At 49.4% G+C, this 19,549-nt stretch overlaps 6 protein-coding genes across 6 annotated transcripts; 4 read left to right on the top strand and 2 right to left on the bottom strand.

Annotated features, from left to right (window-relative positions):
- Window positions 1-146: 146 nt before the first annotated feature.
- Window positions 147-2,126, bottom strand: bna4 (kynurenine 3-monooxygenase; the record flags this gene model as incomplete). The annotated part of the gene is made up of 3 exons (XM_056693821.1): window positions 147-1,325; window positions 1,454-1,668; window positions 2,006-2,126. The coding sequence occupies 3 exons, from the start codon at window positions 2,124-2,126 to the stop codon at window positions 147-149; spliced, it is 1,515 nt and encodes a 504-aa protein (XP_056560550.1).
- A 441-nt stretch (window positions 2,127-2,567) lies between these two features.
- Window positions 2,568-3,924, top strand: N7496_000891 (methionine aminopeptidase MAP1; the record flags this gene model as incomplete). The annotated part of the gene is made up of 3 exons (XM_056693822.1): window positions 2,568-2,702; window positions 2,804-3,202; window positions 3,271-3,924. The coding sequence occupies 3 exons, from the start codon at window positions 2,568-2,570 to the stop codon at window positions 3,922-3,924; spliced, it is 1,188 nt and encodes a 395-aa protein (XP_056560551.1).
- Window positions 3,925-5,121: 1,197 nt separating this feature from the next.
- On the top strand, window positions 5,122-6,410 carry N7496_000892 (cobalamin-independent methionine synthase II family protein; the record flags this gene model as incomplete). The annotated part of the gene is made up of 2 exons (XM_056693823.1): window positions 5,122-5,380; window positions 5,443-6,410. The coding sequence occupies 2 exons, from the start codon at window positions 5,122-5,124 to the stop codon at window positions 6,408-6,410; spliced, it is 1,227 nt and encodes a 408-aa protein (XP_056560552.1).
- Window positions 6,411-7,348: 938 nt separating this feature from the next.
- Window positions 7,349-9,293, top strand: N7496_000893 (putative MFS multidrug transporter; the record flags this gene model as incomplete). Its single annotated transcript, XM_056693824.1, has 5 exons — window positions 7,349-7,549; window positions 7,659-7,916; window positions 7,981-8,159; window positions 8,214-8,887; window positions 8,950-9,293. 5 exons carry the CDS (start codon window positions 7,349-7,351, stop codon window positions 9,291-9,293), a joined length of 1,656 nt encoding a protein of 551 aa, XP_056560553.1.
- Window positions 9,294-9,864: 571 nt separating this feature from the next.
- On the top strand, window positions 9,865-13,296 carry N7496_000894 (EF hand domain protein; the record flags this gene model as incomplete). The annotated part of the gene is made up of 1 exon (XM_056693825.1): window positions 9,865-13,296. The coding sequence occupies one exon, from the start codon at window positions 9,865-9,867 to the stop codon at window positions 13,294-13,296; it is 3,432 nt and encodes a 1,143-aa protein (XP_056560554.1).
- Window positions 13,297-18,467: 5,171 nt separating this feature from the next.
- N7496_000895 (uncharacterized protein) lies at window positions 18,468-18,980 on the bottom strand (the record flags this gene model as incomplete). The annotated part of the gene is made up of 1 exon (XM_056693826.1): window positions 18,468-18,980. The coding sequence occupies one exon, from the start codon at window positions 18,978-18,980 to the stop codon at window positions 18,468-18,470; it is 513 nt and encodes a 170-aa protein (XP_056560555.1).
- Window positions 18,981-19,549: the final 569 nt, after the last annotated feature.

A 19,549-nucleotide genomic window follows, 5' to 3' on the forward strand; every position in this document is an offset into this window, starting at 1 on the left:
ATTTCGCAACAAGGATATCCAAAATGTGATCTATACAAACAAGATGGGAGAGCTTCAAGACGCAATGCAAAAACACTGAAACTTTCAAAATGCAGCGCTTCGAAGCGTTTTTCGTCGCACATACTCCCCCCACTCCCTTTTTAATACTACCAAATGCTAGACAGGTACCGCAGAGAAGCACGGAAGAACCGCACCGGCGAAAAGTACCGCGGATACCTCCACATCAATATCGACGCCGCACCAACAGTAACGACCAGTGCAGCACTCAGACCCCTACCGAGCAATTCGCCCTGCCGGGCCACAGCACGAACGACCTCCGAATACCGCTGGTTGCTGAAACTCACACGAGCATACTGTGTCCTCCACCCCAGAGATGGAAGATGACGATCAAGGGTTTCCTCGACGGACTTGCGTAGCTTGTAGAGCGGGGACTTGACACCCCACCGCATCTCGAGGTAATTCTCCTTTGATAGGTCGTTGATAGCATAGGTATCCTCGCAGCGCTGATTAGTGTACGCTTGGAAGGCGGCTTGGCGTCTCACGCTCCGGGTGTAGACGCTAACGTCTTGATCGTAGACGCCGTGTTCATCGAGGTGCTCGAAGAGAACACGGACGTCTTCCAGACCTGCATTAAGTCCCTGTCCGTAGAAGGGGAGTACGGCATGTGCCGCATCACCGAGTATAGCCACGCTCGAGCTAAAGTGGTGCGGCTTGCATTTAATACTGATCAAGGGGAGATGCGGGTTCACGGCGAATTGCTCGCTCAGAGCCTCGGGCTCGATGAGTTCCGGACACACGCCGGGGAAATGTTCATCGAAGAACGCATGTAGATCCTGCGGCGAGTTCTCGAGGGCGGTATAGTGCACCGAGGGCGCGAATAATGTACAAGTAAAAGATTTATCAGCCGACGGCAACGCGATGAACATGAACTCGCGGCCCGGCCAGATGTGCAAGTGATTTGGGGAGATGCGGAAGTTTCCATCCTGCGAGGGTGGAATGCGGAACTCGCACCATAGCGTGTCGATATATTCTTGTTGGTAGTCGACGCGGGCGAATTTCATCATGTGGAATCGGGTGGCCGAGTGTGCGCCATCCGCGCCGATGAGGTAGTCGTATGAGACTTCGATTTCCGGTACTCGACCGGCAACACCTAGGTTATCTGGCTGGGGTGTTTCGCCGGGGATGCGTCGCTCGAACCAGGCTTTGTTGGTACGGAAGTCCGCACCGGTGAGCTTGTAGTTGAAGAAGAGCTTGACATTGGGAGCACGCTCCAACTCGTCGAGGAGGGCATTGTTCAATGCACTGCGATCCACGGCATTGATGGCCTAGATTGCAATTATTAGCCTCAATTCCGCTGTCGAAATTAAAAAAGCAGGGCTGATGCGCTGTGGCATGCAGATGCAGGTACTATGTGACATGGATCACACTCGTTGGGACCTGTCAGGTACCTTACCTGACCATGAACGTCATAAGCTTGAGCAGCCTCCCATAACTGCCCTCGGTCTCGGCCGTGGATCATCCGCCCATACATGGGGATAGTCTGACGGAGGACATTTTCGATCAAACCAGATCGCTGAGAATGTCGAAGAGAAGTGAGACCACGCTCTGAAATGGCCAAGTTGATCGACTTGGTAAAGTTAAGCGGCACGGTGGTGGGATCGCGGAGATCTACGGATGCACGAAAATTATTATTTGACTTTTGCTTCCGGGAAATTTCGCAACGCGGAGAATTGAGCGGGCGCAGGGGAAGTGGTGGATGATTGGAAATCAGTTGAAAATCGAGTCAATCAATCTCCAAATATTGTGTTTCGAATGCGTGCAGGGGACCTTGTGCGACTGTGTAGGGTGGCATGGTATAAAATTTACTCGCTCTTCGGAGATCATTGCACCGCAGGACGGTCCATGCATATTCCATGCATTGATCTCTTTTCTCTTCTTTCTTTCTGGTCGCGTGGGGATAAAAGAGAGGAAATGCATCGGAGTCATATCGAGAACTAGAACGTACCTCCACGCAACTCATATACTTCGACTTCATCGCCGCGGGATGCAGCGTACAACGCGGCCAGGGCTCCCACGGGGCCGGCACCCACCACCACCACTTTTTGCCTGGGAGTCGCAGCAGCCATGATTCAGAGGCCAAACTGGATGAGAGCAGAATCGAGAGAAATATAATCTCAACGTGGAGAGAGACCCTTTCCCCGGATGAGTCGATTAGACTCTGTCACGTGAACCGACATCGGCCGTTTCCTAATTGGGAAATATTTCCAAAAGGATCGACCGGGAATTTGCTGAGTAATCGGCTCGTGGGAAATTATCCGCGATGATGCCATGTTCAGTACCTTTGTGCCTTGCAGCCTGATTCCTTGATGCCTTATGGCCTGATGGCCTGAATCACCAACTGGGATCGCCTATATACGCTAGTCCCATCTAGGACTAGTCGGTAACTGCGAGCCCGCGGCCGCGGGGACTTGAATTTCTTTTTTAGGAACTTTTCTCTGGAGCAAGCACCAGATTCGAGATTCGTGAAGTTAGCCGTTTGGTAGGCCATTTACAGAGTCAACGTCACCATGGCCGCCGTCGCAACTCGGAAATGTATCGGCGTGGACTGCGCCAAGGACGCAGGCACGCTCCAATGTCCGACCTGCCTAAAGATGGGCACCGACAGTTTCTTTTGCTCGCAAGACTGTTTCAAGCGAAGCTGGGTAAGTGATTTGAAGCACTAGATTGGTCTCAACTAGGGGATTGTGCGATCTACCCCATTTTCTATCAGAATATGCCATGGCTAATATACTTCCGTATCTAGAGCGAGCACAAGACCATCCATAAGAAGAGTAATATCCTCACCAACCTCTTTCCTCCGAAGGTAGTTTCTGAACCTGATCCAGCTACCGGTCACTTCAACCCATTCCCTTCGTTCCAATTCACCGGTCCCCTCCGACCCCTCTACCCACTGTCGCCCATGCGCACCGTTCCTCAGTCCATCCCCCACCCCGACTACGCCAAGGGTGGTATTCCGATCTCCGAGCAGAAGCTATGGGGCCAGCATAAGATTAAGATCCTGAACAAGGAGGAGCAGGAGGGTATGCGTGTAGTTTGCCGTCTGGCTCGTGAGGTTCTGGATATCGCGGCTCGTGCCTTGAAGCCCGGCGTGACCACCGACTATATTGATGAGATTGTTCACAAGGCTTGCGTGGAGCGCGACGTAAGATATATCCTTCATAAAAATGGGGTATTTACATGCTAACTTTCGGCTCTTTTCTCTGTCTGCAGTCTTATCCCTCGCCACTTAACTATATGCACTTCCCCAAGTCCGTCTGCACATCGGTCAACGAGACCATCTGCCACGGTATTCCCGATCAAAGACCCCTGGAGGACGGTGACATTGTCAACATCGACGTTACCCTGTACCACAAGGGCTTCCACGGCGATATCAACGAAACCTACTATGTCGGCGACAAGGCCCTCGCCAACCCCGACGCCGTCCGAGTCGTCGAGACCTCGCGCGAGTGTCTGGAAAAGTCAATCGAACTAGTCAAGCCGGGCATGCTCTTCCGCGACCCCGGAAACGTGATCGAGAAGCACGCCAAGTCCCGCAACTGCAGCGTCGTCAAGACCTACTGCGGCCACGGCATCAACCAGCTCTTCCACTGCGCCCCCAACGTCCCCCACTACGGCAAGAACAAGGCTGTCGGCACGGCCAAGCCCGGCATGTGCTTCACCATCGAGCCTATGATTAACATTGGTACTCACCGTGACCGTACATGGCCGGATGACTGGACCAGCACTACTGCCGATGGCTCTTTGTCGGCGCAGTTCGAGCACACTATGCTGGTGACGGAGGATGGCGTGGAGGTTTTGACTGCTCGTCTTCCTGACTCGCCGGGTGGTCCTGTTCCTATGCCTGTGGTGGAGAATGGAAACTAAGCATACTCTTGGGATTTTGCATCTACGTTCAGATACCTCTACCTATCTTGAAGCAAAATATAACGACCTGTCAATGCCCATCATCTTAACCTGATTTGTGCTGCTGCCTATAACAAAGTAGAAATAGTGTTTACTCAGTACCACTTTATCACTATGAACCATATGAATCATCTGGAGCGGGTGTCGATGTCTTCAAATAGGGTGTGTTCGGCTCTATAAAACCCAATGTGGGGCCACGACAAAGAGTCTTAACCCTCGAGAAGAATGGAGTTATGCAGTACAAAGTAATTCAACCCGTAGATTGAACTTGAAATAAGTTTCATACAAATCAATACACTGCATGGAGCTTGTGGGATGTTTCTAGCTCTGATTATGGCCGAGGCAGTCAACCTATCAAACTAGAGTGGAAGTTGCTGAAGCTTTCTGTATCCGGGTCGACACTCAGCTTTGCACATCGCTATCATAGCCGAGATTCGTTTCCCAAGTCTTACATGGCTATCATTGCCCAAGCCAGCGTTTAACAAAATACCGGCTTACTGTTTGATTCGCCGACATTCTCCAGGCTGTGCAGCTCCGAAGTATACGCACAATGCGAGTCCTATAGCAGTCCGGAGACGTGACTATTCGGTGTACAGACGGCACCCAGAGATGATAAAATGTTGCAACTACATCAAGCTCTTTCTTTCCAAGCATTTTCTTCTGAATATCTGTTGGATTAGAATAAGATAGATGTTGAACCTTCTGGCGTCAAGCTAATGTGGGGCTCACTCTATAGATCGAACTATAGATCTCACGCCTCGCAACGCCAGATCTATAGTTGATATGAGGTTAAATGAGGTAAACTCGACCCTCAATCCAGATCAAACATGATTCTGCCAATAATATGCGAGTGAACGTTAGCCAATTGCAGTTTTATATGTCTCCACAGCAGCAAAAGCAATGCCGGTTTTCTCGGCTGTCATGGCAGCCCCACCTATGGCTCGCCTTAACCTTCTCCACATGAGCACCACATTATTCGTGCTCAGCTCGTCTCACCCTTCTTCACTTTTTTCTTCTTGTTTTTGATAGCTGTTCCTTTCTTATCAGTGAGGAAGATACCTGTTCTCGATATCTTCGTCCCACAATCGTCTGGCGGGACATATATCCTATCTAATCCAATAGTTGCTTCTCGTACAATCGGGAATTCCCCAAACCAACATGGCCAACCAGCTTCACAGCGCACCGCCCTTCCGGGCCGAGCACATGGGCTCGCTGCTGCGTCCTGACGACCTGCTTGAGGTTCGCGCTAAGATCCGTGACACCGGTATCTCGGATGAGGCTGCCGGTCTGCACGCCGTTGAGGAGGTGGCGGTTAAGAATGTTGTTCAGCTCCAGCGCGACCTTGGTTACAAGGCTGTTTCCTCCGGCGAGTTCAACCGGACCCGTTTCTGGGGTCTGATGTGGGATGAGTTCCAAGGTATGTCCAATTAGAGCTGCAATGGCTTGTTGAGAACACATATACTAAAGAATCATGGTCAGGAACCATCCGTCTCCAGGACGCCGAGGCCTCCATGTTCAGACTGTACCACCCCGATGTCGTCAGTCTGATCGAGAAGGACCGCAAGGTCATGCCCGGTGACTCGGTCATTGCCGGCTCCAAGCTCACCTGGAGTGCCGAGAAGTCCGTGTCGAACCTGCACGAGCTGAAGCTCGTTCAGGCTTCTTTGCCCAAGAGTGAGTGGGGCAACATCAAGCTCACCATGATCACTCCCGCTTGGTTCCACATGCGGTACAAGCAGGGCAAGGCGTATACCCCCGAGGCCTATGCCAACGACGAGGAGTACTTCGCGGGCGTTGCCCAGGTCTACCAGGCTGAGTTGGATGCTCTGTACAAGGCCGGTCTGCGTAACGTCCAGTTCGACGACCCTGGCATGGCATACTTCTGCTCCAAGTCCTTCCGCCAGGGCTGGGAGGAGGACAAGGACAACACTGGCACTGTCGATGATCTGTTCGATGCCTATGTCAAGCTGTACAACGATTGTCTTGCCAAGATCCCCGCCGATATGCACACCGGTATTCACCTGTGCCGCGGTAACTTCATCGGCGGCCGCCACTTCGCCGAGGGTTCATACGACATCATCGCCAAGAAGCTGTTCGAGAACCTCAACGTCAACACTTTCTACCTCGAGTACGACACTGAGCGCGCCGGCGGTTTCGAGCCTCTCAAGTTCCTGCCCAAGAACAAGAACGTCGTTGTCGGCGTCATCAGCACCAAGCTGCGTGAGCTGGAGGACAAGGAGGTGATGAAGGAGCGCATTTACAAGGCCGCCGACTTCGTTGCCTCTGGTAGCGGCGAGACCCGCGAGGAGGCTCTCAAGCGTATCTGCGTCAGCCCTCAGTGCGGCTTCAGCACCCACGAGAGCGGATACCCTCTCAGCCTCGAGGATGAGAAAAAGAAGCTGGGTCTTGTTCGGCAGATTGCCGATGAGATCTGGGGCGAGGCCTAGATGCGTTGGGATTTAATCCCATGCGGTGGCTTGTAATGGTTTCTCGAATATTCAACAGCGACGGGAAACCTTTGATGATGTGACACGACGACATGTATTTTCTTTCAACAGTTCGTACCCAGTTTTGGAATAACCTTGGGGTTTGGCATGTACATATCTATATGGACCTAGGTGATTGGGGAGGTTAGTAGCGGGCTTCATTGGTCAGGCGCTTGAATCTGAATTTGCTTTGATGCTTCAATGAATGATTGATCTGGATTTCGGATTGCTCGGAGGGATAGGCCCCCTCTTTTAAAAGGCCCTGCATGGCCACCAAGGTCGATAAATACCGCACCCTGGCGTGTTTTGATTGGTTACTGTCTTCGGATGCTTGAATTGCAACCCCGAAACTACAGTAGCAGCTTTCATTCATTAATGTATTGTCAAATCTAGGCTTGCGGAACTTCTGTTTCTGTTTCAGATCTATAAACACCTTCTATTTAAGCTTGGCACTCCGACCGCTCTGAAACATTTACTCTAATCCACTTCCATCACGCAATTATAGCCCCTATGAGCTCTTTCTCGGAAGTATCTCGATTGATCTTAGCACACAACAAAAATCTCCGAAAGCTCCATTGCCAAAGTATTACAGTGTTATATGCCTAGGTCTCCCTTATCAACTTCGGCAACAGATTGCCGAGGGGGAGGCATGAGGGCCCGAGAACGGGGCAGCGCAGAACAAAAAGCACAATCGCCCACGATGATTCGCCCGTCTGCCGGTCGATGGATTTGTCAGAGAGGGGGAACTTAATGCTTATCAGCACGTGACCGCCTCCGGGGTCCCGAAAAGAGTAAGTCGCGGTTTTTCCTCGGCCACTTGAGTCATTTCAACTTTCTTTTCAGTTCTTGAAGGCTAAATTCTCGGGGTGACCCTGGCCGGTGAGAGACGTTCGTTTTCGATGGCGCCAAAGCGGACTCCCATGGAGACGTCCCCGTTGTTGGGCGAGAGCAACGGGCACGGTACTGTGTCGAACGGGGCGATTGTCGACCGCGATGCGGAGTCGGGGGAGCCGAGACAGTCGGTGGAGGAGCAGGGGAAGGAACCGTTTCCCGATGCAAAGAAGCAGCTCAAGTATATTGTTCCTGCTATCTCGATAGGTGTATGAATTGGTCTTTTTTTTCTATTTCGACTATACTTTCTTGCAGGTTACAATTACCATGTTGACCTCGCAAGATGTTCAAACACCTCGGCTAATGCATGGCTTGTAGATTTTCCTATCTGCAGCGGACCAGACTATTATTATGGCCAGTTATGGTCAGATCGGAAGTGATCTCAAGGCTCTCAATTTGACCAGTTGGATTGCGACTTCGTACTTTTTGACTTTGACTTCGTTCCAGCCTTTGTATGGAAAGCTAAGCGATATCTTTGGTCGGAAGCCCTGCCTGCTTTTCGCGTATGCCATTTTTGGAATTGGATGCCTGTTCTGCGGTCTGGCTCGTAATATTAACGAGCTGATTGCTGCACGTGTATGTCTCTCTTGCGGGTCTGCTCTAGCATTTTTGGGGAAATTCACAATTAACAATTCAATAGGTCTTCCAAGGCATTGGTGGCGGAGGTATGACTACGGTTGTCAGTATATTGATGAGTGATATCGTACCCTTGCGAGATCGAGGCCTCTGGCAAGGCATTATCAATATCATCTATGCCACTGGGTCTGGAACGGGTGCACCTCTTGGTGGAATCTTGGCCGATTATATCGGTTGGCGCTGGTATGAGTTATCTATGAATTCAAAGAACATTAGCAATACTAACATGGCTTCTAGGGCATTCCTTGCGCAGTTCCCCATGTGTATCCTTGCTTTTATTGCCGTCTCATTCATGCTCAAGCTGCCACCTCGGGAGAACTCGCACTGGAAAGACAAGCTTCGCCGCATTGATTTCCTCGGTGCAATTGTCCTCGTCGGTGCAGTACTTGGCTTTTTGCTTGGTCTGGACCGCGGAAGCAATGTCTCATGGACTCTACCTCTGACAATTGCTTCGCTGAGTATTTCGGTGGTCCTTTTCATTGCTTTCATCTTCGTCGAGGTCTACCTCGCAGCCGAGCCTTTCGCCCCAGGCCACATTATCTTCAACAGGACATTCTTTGCCCTCTACGGCTGCAATTTCTTCAGTTTTGGAGGGTGGCTTGCGGCATTGTTCTATATTCCACTCTATTTCCAGGCTGTCGATGGGGTCTCAGCCACTACCGCCGGTCTGCGCCTCCTACCATGCATCTTGTCCGGTGTTTCCGGCTCGCTTTTGTCTGGGTTTATTATGAGGTCGACCGGGAAGTATTATTGGTTGACGATTTTTGCTTATTCCCTCCTGACAACCGGTTGCTTTACCATATACATGTTCTCGGGCGGCGTTGTGGCCAGCGTGGTTCCCATGATCCTCGGTACGGTCATGTCGGCATTCGGCAATGGCATCGGTGTCACGACGACTTTGATTGGATTGAGTGAGTCTTTCCTTTCTGTGTGGCCCAGTTGCCTCCACCCAAATAGCTAATCCTTTGTCCAGTATCAAATGCAACTTATGAGGATCAAGCAGTCGTAACTGCTTGTTCTTATCTCTTCCGGTCTCTCGGATCTGTCATTGGGCTATCTCTGTCGTCAACTGTTGTTCAGCAGCTATTGCGAGAGGGATTAAGAGAGGGCTTGCGTGACAGCAAGGATATTGACCAGATCGTCAACGGAGTACGAGAGAGTCTCGACTACATCAAGAAGCTGGATCCTGAAATTGCGAGTATCGTGCGCGGCTGCTACGGATCATCCGTCAATAAGGGCTTCGCATTCATGGTCGTCATTGTGTTTTTTGCATTGTTCAGCGCCTTTTTCATGCGGGAAGCCAAGCTCACTCGCTAATTGGCTTTTAAAAGTGGCTGTTTTGGTGGTGGTCTTGGGAATGAAGACGAAATATTACGCTGCATGATGCTTATGCCGCATGGTTGATGAGAGTACGACAAAAAATTGCATAGGAAGTCGTGGAAGTAGATTGAAGATACAGATGCGCCAGCCTCCGCTGGCGATAAAAAAGGAGATCAAAGATTGTCAAGATTAAGCATAATAACGAGCATTTAAAATATAAGGATTTAGTATAATTATTATAAACAAAATCAGATGAAACGAAAAACCGCTAATTCCAAAAAGAGTCGAGGCGTCCCCAAAAACCCACGCGCTTGACAATCAGGGCGGAAGTTTGTTAAGTGGCGGCGGGTGACACCTGGAAATTCTGGGGTTCGCACCCGTGACAACTAAGCTCTCACCTCGTGAACCTTCATCCATCGCAACTTTCACATCCCACTACCACAACATCGAAACCTCTTCACCGCCCTCCAGCTGACCAGCAATAACCACCTCATATTTTACCACATCAAACCCTTTGATTTATTTGCGTGAGATCATCCGACCAGCTCTCCATAGCTCGGCTTTCGCCATGGCCGAGCCAGGCTCGGGGCCGTTATCGTTGACACGATATCGGCCCATCCTCTACCTCTTCACCGGTGTCGCCGCTACCTATGCCCTCCTGTACATTCGCAACAATCTCCTTTCGTCGCAACCCTCCTCGCATGCCCCACTCCGACGCCGAAACGCCCTGCGCCGCCCCAGACCATCCGATGCTGGGGAGCTCGGACTCGCGGACTCGCCATCTTACCGGGCTATAACCCATTTGGAGCTTCTGGAGCGCCAGAATGGGATGTACGGGACCTTTCGCATCGAGACGGAAGATGGACGACGGGTGGAAAGTGGACTTCTACCCTCACTGCTCGCGACTCGCGACCAGCTGATGGAGGAGGTCGGGGTCCCCGCGGACCACGCGGAACGGATGCGCGAAATGATGGAGGACACCTTTCTCGAATCTTTTCTCGCACTTGATTTTCCCTCCTCGCATACTCTACCCGTGGGTAGCGCCGAACGGACATATCTGACGGAGCAGTTGCAAAGAAGAGGAATCTCACGTGCGGGCATTGAGAGGGCCCTGACCCGATTCAACGCCGATGAGAACTACGGCGATGAACTGCGACGTCGACGCCAGAATGGTGAACGCGTGACTCTCTCTACTTCGACTTTCCCGGACAACGCCGCCGCACCGCCCGAGACTCAGGACCTGGAGGATGGGGAACCGGCAGCTGATGATCAGAGCGTTTTCTCTTGGAGGGATGGGAATAACGATTCGTCCCCTACAAGGGAGGGTCAGAACCTGCTCAACTTGCTTTACCATATCGCAGAGGATCAAGCCCGGCGGGATGGCTATATCCACCGGGGAGTGACTTGCAATAGCTGCGGCGCCATGCCCATACAGGGTATCCGTTATCGCTGCGCCAATTGCATCGATTACGATCTCTGCGAGACTTGCGAGTCAATGCAGGTGCATATCAAGACCCATCTGTTCTACAAAGTCCGCATCCCGGCCCCATTCCTAGGAAACCCGCGACAATCTCAGCCCGTCTGGTACCCTGGAAAGCCAGCAATGCTGCCGCGCAGCCTTCCCCGGCCTCTGGCAAAACGCCTCATGCGCGAGACCAACTTTGAAAATACCGAACTCGATGCTCTCTGGGATCAGTTCCGCTGCCTGGCAAACTACGAGTGGCCTGATGATCCAAACAAACTGCACATGGCGATCGATCGCAAGACGTTCGACCGATGTTTCGTCCCTAACACTTCTCTTCGTCCACCTCCTCCTAGTCTCATCTACGACCGCATGTTTGCTTTCTACGACATTAATGGGGATAACCTGATTGGGTTTGAGGAGTTCCTAAAAGGCCTAGCTAGTTTGAACAACAAAAGCAACGACGAAAGGTTACGTCGCGTCTTCCGCGGCTACGACATCGATGGTGATGGATATGTGGAACGGAAGGATTTCCTTCGAGTATTCAGGGCGTATTATACCCTGAGTCGAGAGCTCACCCGTGATATGGTCGCAGGGATGGAGGACGATTTTCTCGAAGGTGGTGCTCGTGACGTTGTTCTCGGGAGCCAGCCTATCAGCTCTGCATTCCCCGGCACTATTTCTTCGGGTGCAGTTTCACGAACCGGCGAAGGGAAGCGCATCAACCCAGAGGGTGATATGGAGATTGTCGACAATGGAGGAATCCTTCGCCAGGACGGTACCGATACTGGGAATCGACACTCCGTAATCGGCGAAGCTTCTGTCAGGCAGCAATTTGGTCGTACCAGACCATTGTTCCCGTCCAGGTTACGCCTTCCGGACACTGCGACTGAGCTTCAGCAGCCCGATACTGCACAGGGCGGTGAGCATGAGCATGATAACGACGACGAGGATGACGCGAGTGGCTCCGACGGATCTAGTTCATCAGGCTCCAGTGCCAACTGGCCATTGACGGAGCAACTTCATGCGGATGACATAATTGAGGCTATCGGATCGTACGTGACCCCTGAGCAAGTAACCGACCCAGTCGTCAGGGCTCGTTTCATAACAACAGCTTACAACAGACTACGTGATGACGACCGAAGACGGATGGAGGAGACACGCCGCAATGGTATCGACGAACGCTGGCGGCGTAGGGCATTCTATACCGACGAGGAGGATGGTGCTACAATTCCCGACGGCTACCAACCTGACCCCACTTTCGATGATGAGCTAACTGATGATACCTCCATGGACGAACAATCCGAATCGCACCCGCCATCCCCCCGCTCCCGGTCTTCTTCCAAGGTTCGATTCGAGGATGATATCGCAGATGATTATGATGTTCGATCCAACCCTTCGACCTCCTCTCGCAGCATCCCCGTTGGTGAGCGCTGGGGTGGCTTTGAAATTCCCGAGGTTGAGAGAGATGTCGGCAAGGAGGTTCTGTACCAGGTCACTCAACAGGGCTTCAATGAGCTTCTCGACGTTTTGTTCAAGGCAAAGGAAGACTTGATGATGGAAGTTCACCGGACTCGAGCTGATCGTAGAATCTGGGCCCATGAGATTGAACAATACGAGAACTCACGAACTCAGCAGGCGTCCCCGACTCCCAAAGATGGTGTCGTATTTCCAAGCAATGAGGAACATCTTCAGGAGATCACAGACAACAGATCGCTGGATGATCTCTTGAGTCATGCTGGATACGCAGTGCACAGTCCTACTTTGGAGCCTGTGGATGCTCAACCAGTCTTGGCCCCACCGTTGCCTGGTGGCATGTCACCAGATGACGATGTGCGACCAACTCATCTTGTCGACCCCGATCATGAGGATGGGCTTGGCCAGGATCAGCCATTCGCGGAGGACGATGATTATGACGATGGTGATGACGATGACGATGAAACAGCCTCGGCCACCAGCTCATTCAACACGGAAGACCAGATCCGATACTCCGAGTACGCCTCGTTCGAGGAGACATTCGACACTGAACCCGGGTCGAGCTTCGAGGCATTTATTGCGGACTACGATCCCACTCTCCCACAATTCCGTCCTGAATCGGATACGACCCGTCCGCATCTCTCTTTCCGTGACGAACCCACGGTTATGACAGGCGAGGAAGACAGTACCTTGTCATCACCTGATCTCCCAGGCCGACTTCGCCTGGAACCAAATAGCACCACCTCTCTCCCTGCACCCTCCTCGCCCCATTCAACCTCCCCAGAGGCCGAGGAAACGGCACCAAAACCCCCGCCTTCCCCAATGCAACCACTCCCGCCTCCACCTAGAGCAGCGAGTGCGCCACGTGAGCCTGTCATGCCACGTCAACCCACACCGGAGACCCTCGCCCGGTGGGCATATCTCAATCAAGTTGAGCGTGAGACTAAGGAACGTGGCGGTGGAGCCAAGCTCAATTTCGAAGAGTTCTCACGTCAAATGGCAGCGGATAAGGGCCGCCGCCTGGGCTTCGTGGCGAGCTGGATTGAGATGGCTAGCTTTTAAGAAGTTTCTGATCTGAGCGGCTACTAGAGTCGTCAGATGCCTTTTATGTCAGATATCCATGTAAATTATTTGTCTCGAATACCTAATGATCCATGACTCTTCTAGATTAAGGTGCTTGTAGATTAGCACCTGGTGATACCTAGGTGGTGCCTGTCACTTCTGGTCCAGTACCTAGTTGTTTGGGTATCTAATTATCCTTGTCGTCCTTGCTACCTACATATGGTAAAACAGGGGATATATGCTAGAATGACAATCGCAATACTAAGGAATCTAACTTAAAATACAATACACTTAGGAAAGTGGGCCATTCAGTATAACCCCCATCGTGGCGCCATCGCTCAATATATTCGTTTATTCACGCACAGTACTACAGTGCTGACGTTCTTCTGCCTATCCCGCCGTACCCCCCCCCCCCCCCCCATTTTGAACTATGTTGAGAGGCTTCGCTCCACGTATAACCTTATAAGCTGAAAATGCTTTATGAGCGACATTTTCATTTTCAGTTTATTTATACGTGGAGTGGAGTCTGTCAACAAAGTCAAAAACATTCATCAACACTTGGGCCCTAGCGATTATAGCTAAAGCCAAGGCAACAGAGGACATAGTTTATGCAACGCTGATTACGGAGCTTTGTTCGGGCCTTATGATACAGGCCACTAATATCATCCAGCTTTGCGTAGACGAATATTTTAATGGGTATGAGGAGGACAGTGATCCGATGGATATCGATTGGTATCTAGATCTATCGGCACGCGGAGAGAGGAAGAGGTTATATGAAGTATATTAGAAGCAGTTTACGAAATTTAGTATTCCTTATATGCTAAACGAAACATTGATGACTTCTGCTTAGTGCTCTTGGAACGATAATTAAAAAGTGAGGAATGATGTAAGAGAAAAAGCAGAGTGTTATCGATCCTTCCCAAAGAAGGCATCGAGAGATGCTCCTCTGCGTGTCAATTTTCAGATAAATCGTGATTTGAAAGCATCTGTAATATAGATATGTTATGATCCTTCGAGACCGTTAACAATCGATCTTAAATGAGTTGATAGCGAGCCTCTGCACTAGGCGCATTAAGTAATATGGTAGGTGAGAGAGATGTAGAATCCTAGATCTCTTTGTTTGCACCGGCCTCGAGTAAGAGGCGAGCCATGGCGTCATTGTTTTTTAACGCAGCCTCTAATAACGGTGTCTGAAACATCGAACAAGTTGTTAGGTCCGGATCTATCCGCTTATCTATAAGTAGAATTTCCACTAAGTCCTCTTCGTTCGCCTTGACTGCGACCTCTAATAGGGTGCTATTTCAACTAAGTGCATTCGGATTAATATCGTCCCGGTTAATAAGCAGATAAACTAACTAGCTCTACCTATTTACGTAGGATAGTAGAATAAAGAGGGGTCTGCCCTCCTGTTTTACGCAAAAAACCGGCGTAAGCCCTAGCTAATAGTAATATCTGCATAATTTCTATATGGCTATTTCGTGTAGCTCTATATATTAGAGTTAGTTTGTCCGTATCGTACGCGTTCACTTTTATATTCGGTTAAGCTAGGAGTGCCTCAACTACTACAGTATACCCACGTATGCTCGCCGCATTAAGTGGTGTACGTATGGATCGGTCCTATTTATTTAGATCGACTCTATACTCCAAAAGTATCTTTACTGCCTCTGGGTGTCCTCTTATCGCTGCTGACAATAGAGGCGTATATTTTGAGGAGCCACCTGAAGTCGGCAATTTGGAGGGACCTCTAGTAACTGTCCAGGCTTGAAGGGCTCTCTTCAATGCTAAATAATTTCCTGATTGAGCTGCGATAACGATAGCTGATTTTTCCGGATTCTTTGAATTACGCAGGTAAAGTTCTGTGATAAGTGTGTTGTATACATCACGGTTGACTTGAGCAAGAAATGCAAGATCAGATTCACTGTCAATCCAGGACGCAATTTGAAGGAGTATTTCTGGGGGAAGTTGTGTGAATGGCATAGTTCCAAGGTTTCCAGATGCCCAAACGCCCCCGAGGTCTTAGGTTCAAGTTCAACTTCGAAAAAATACCCTTGTATCCGTGCCCTTTGGACCGCCGACCGCTTTCGCTATTGGGACCGTGTCAACTAATGCCAGTTCATCATATTGGAGTAGCTGCAAAATAGCGACACGTCCTTATTGGCTAGTGATCAATTATTGAAAAAATTATACTGCTCTCTTCGATGCTCCTGTATGTAATGATACCTTGATTTTGAATGATAGAAACGAAGAGAATTTTCACTATGATTCAAGCACGGCCAGAGTAAGTAATCTTTCCTTCTTCTGGAGGTGTTATCTAAAAAACATCCAGTTAGTTATTTTATCCCCCCCCCCCCCCCCCCCCCCCCCCCCGGCCCTCTTCGTATACCTGGAGGTTGGCCCTAACAGGAAGAAATTCGCTGCGTCTAGCGGGATAATCCAAAGCCTCCGGTGTTATTAGTTATTACAAAGGTTCGCCCGAAAAATCTACGCTGTCGACGACGATGTTGTAGATATTTATGGCTATATCTTTCAGTACCTTGATAGTGGGGACTACTCTGTTCTTGTTCTAGAGGCCGATAACTCGAGTCATGTTGCATGCGAAGATGAAATCATTATTGCAACGTAGGATCTATTTAACTAACACTCATACTCGGGAATGAGAAAGAAGTATTATGTCTGGTACCTACCGGAACATATAAGTTACACCTGGAATTGCAACTATATATCGCGGCCCAACGTCCCGAATATCACATCCATACCATTGACACACACCAATGCTCAATCTGCTACCATAACCTTAGATCAGTTCAAACCTGGCCTACCACCCAAAACGGAGAAGTAATCCTTGCTATACAACTCCATTAGCTTGATTCCTAACGTAATTTGGTTAGAACATGCTGAGATTCCTAATTGATAATAAACCCGGTTCATGTAGTATGAATCTCAGCAAACATACATCAATTGGCCGGATGGTGTAGTTGGTTATCACGTATCGTTAACACCGATAAGGTCCTGGGATCGAACCCCAGTCTGGTCATATTTTTTTGGCTCAATCCGATAATCAGTGGACCCATATTCAGGGTGGGAATGAAGATTTTTTGTAGTAGGTGGATCTCGGCCAAAGTTTAGGTTATGACAAGGTCACGTGACGCATAAGCCTGCATGATAAAGTATGTATGTGTGTAGTATACTATGCACACGGCCTTTTCCTGGGTTAATAAATGCCAATTAATATCGTAATATTTACTAGGTATTAGAATAGCACCGAATTTTAGCAGAAACGCTCGATATCCACTCAGCTTTAGAATGGGTCAGCAAACCCCGGACCCCGGACATACGGCAAGATCAATACCATGAAATCAACCTAAGGAGGAGATTGATTGCCAGACTTGCTAAGATTGTAGAGAAAACAAATACTGTTAAGTAGACAGCCCAGATGATAGAGAATTAAATTACCTGTAAGCGTTCTATAAGACCCTAGCCATGCAGGACTGGGTCATAGTTATGCATTCGGCCAATCATTAGCTGAACATTGATTGCGGCCTTCTGTAGGCTAATGTTGCCGATTTCGTCAATCACACGGGGTGATGGCGCAATGGTAAGCTAAAGTTCCAGCCACGATACCACCAATAAGCATTTGACTAATCCGCCTCATCAGGTAACGCGTCTGATTCCAGTAATGGAGATTCCAGAAGATTGGGAGTTCGATTCTCTCTCGCCTCATATTTTTTTGGCTTGCCAGCAAGCCCGATACCCGCTTTTTTTACTCACTGGACAGGAGACTAGAGTCGCCCTACAAAAGTGTTGTGATTGGAGCAATTGCGCATAAAATAGACATGTCTACTTCATGTGCCTTTAACACAATGGCATTTCAACCCGTCGCCGTAACCGTAGGTAAGCAAGTAAAGTAGTGTGAACTATTGCAAGGTCTTGCACGGTGTCCCACCATCCCTTAAATGACTATACGCTGCATGTGTTCAAAAAACCGATCGAATGAGTGGATTATCATAGCCAGATCATGGCAGCCAGCACTGCAATACTTTTTTGGCTCCAATCTTAACTCAATAATTACTCTACCTTCCAGTTAACTAAATAGCTATGCTTATCTAACAGATTCCACTGGCATTAGCCGTGCATGAGGTGGCGGGCACGTGACCCTGTCATAACCTAAACTTTCCTTGAGACCCACCTCAAAAATTCTTCGAACCCACCATGAAGGTTGAACATGTATGGATCCAATGACTATTGGATTGAGTCAAAAAATATGACCAGACTGGGGTTCGATCCCAGGACCTTATCGGTGTTAACGATACGTGATAACCAACTACACCATCCGGCCAATTGATGTATGTTGGGCGAGATCCATGCTACATGAGCCGGGCTGCTGATGATATCTGGAATTGATGAGATCTGGTGGCAAGACGAAAGATCAAGCGGCATGATAAACTAAATCCAATTCCAATGATTTCATCCCTGTCTACATCAAAAATTCTAAATATAGCTACCAAAAAAGCCTAGCTGGATATGCTGCAACTGCCGCTCTCTTGAAAGGTTTTTCTAGGATCAAGAGATTATCTAAATGCAGTGCCCAGGATCATGCAAGAATCAGGTCAGCCCCAACATGCAATTCTCGTGAAGATTCCAAGCCGGAGAAGCAGAATCTTACAGTATGCCATGCGTACATAAGAAGGGCTAATTGACCAAGGGAGCCATTAAAGAGAGATGAATTGGCTAGAATTGAAGAACAGACTTAAAGGAGCAAACACTTAAGAGCTGTTAGAGCGTTATCGCATATGTAAGTTGAGCTAGGGTTGACCAAATCTCATCTTTGAAGTGTCAGAATCCCAAACTTAAAAAAACAAACAATTATCGAGTGTATGTTTCACCTCCGTGATCCTCGACGGAAGTTCATGCTCGTCCAGACTCTCCTTTCTAGTAGGAGCACTTCTCGTCGTGCACATGGGCACCGCTCCAAGAACCGCTGTCCTTGGTTCCCACGAACAGTACGTTGGTCCAATTTCGAAGATAGCAGTATCTCCTGGAGCCCTGTTTGAGGCTGCCTGCACCGTGGTCAGATTTAGACCGAAGAGTATTAAATAGGGAAGAAAATAGATTACTCACGCTTTTTACAGTACACGGTGTACTGTTTACCATCTCTAGTGATTTTCACGCGGTCATTGAAACCACCTAAGCCTGACAGTCAATATCGCAGTACCATAGGGTGTCGTTCGTAAAGTCAAGGGAACAACGACATGGCTTATTGTTAGACAATATCTGAACTCACATTGAACGTCAGGATTACCAGAACTATCGCCGTTCTGGTTGTTTCCACCACTATTTCCACCACCGTTATTACCACCACCACCACCACCATTGCCATTGCCATTGCCATTGCCATTGCCATTGCCATTGCCATTGCCATTGCCGTTGCCGTTTCCTCCACTGCAGCTGCAAGCAGAGCTCTGCATATCCTGCAGACATTGATCATAGAGTCTTTGGCAGACCGAAGCTCCTGACTGGCTTCCTCCGTCCACAGGATGCTCGGGTGTTGGAGCCGGAGTCACATTCTTCATGTATATAGTCCAAGATCGGGTCTTGGATTCACTGTCGCCCTCTCCAGTTCCTAAGAAACAAGTGTGAAATTGAGTGACCAAGAGCTGCCAGTACATCCAGATCGATCCTGGCATAGTTTGGCACAATCTCCTGCGCTAGCGACATCCGGCACACGAGGCACACGAGAGTCCGAATTCAGAGTCTGACAATAAGTCTGACAATAGTGCTCGACCCATTATCCAGGGTGAATTTCTTCTTTCGTCCCATCTCCAAATTCGGCGCAGTGATCCTCATACTCGTTTTTGTTTGAGATCTTTGCAAGGGCACCTGTCGCCAACAGGCACATAGAGAGCTTTGTGAGCTTCATAGTGCTTAGAACGGAAGGATTGCCGGCCAAGTCAAAATGGAGGGAAAGTGTGCAGATAATGGGCTGCGTTAGGATATGGGCATGGGATTACACGGTGTCCGGGCAGCTTTTATAACTTTAGCTAACCCTATAAACGCAGGCTCTCGTACTGAGTAGATGCATCTACTGTAGTGAGTATTTCATCACTTTGTCTTGTCTCCCCTTAATTTAGATGCCTATGTTGTGTGACCTGCGCTTCGCAGCTCCAGGGCATGAACTACTCCACAATAGCCAGCAGTCAAGAGTATGTTGGTACTGGGGATACCTTTGGTAGCCCTCATACAGTAGACTCTAGAT

This window comes from Penicillium cataractarum (genome assembly GCF_028827025.1).
Source record: "Penicillium cataractarum strain IBT 29864 chromosome Unknown utg000001l, whole genome shotgun sequence".
Lineage (NCBI taxonomy): Eukaryota > Fungi > Ascomycota > Eurotiomycetes > Eurotiales > Aspergillaceae > Penicillium > Penicillium cataractarum.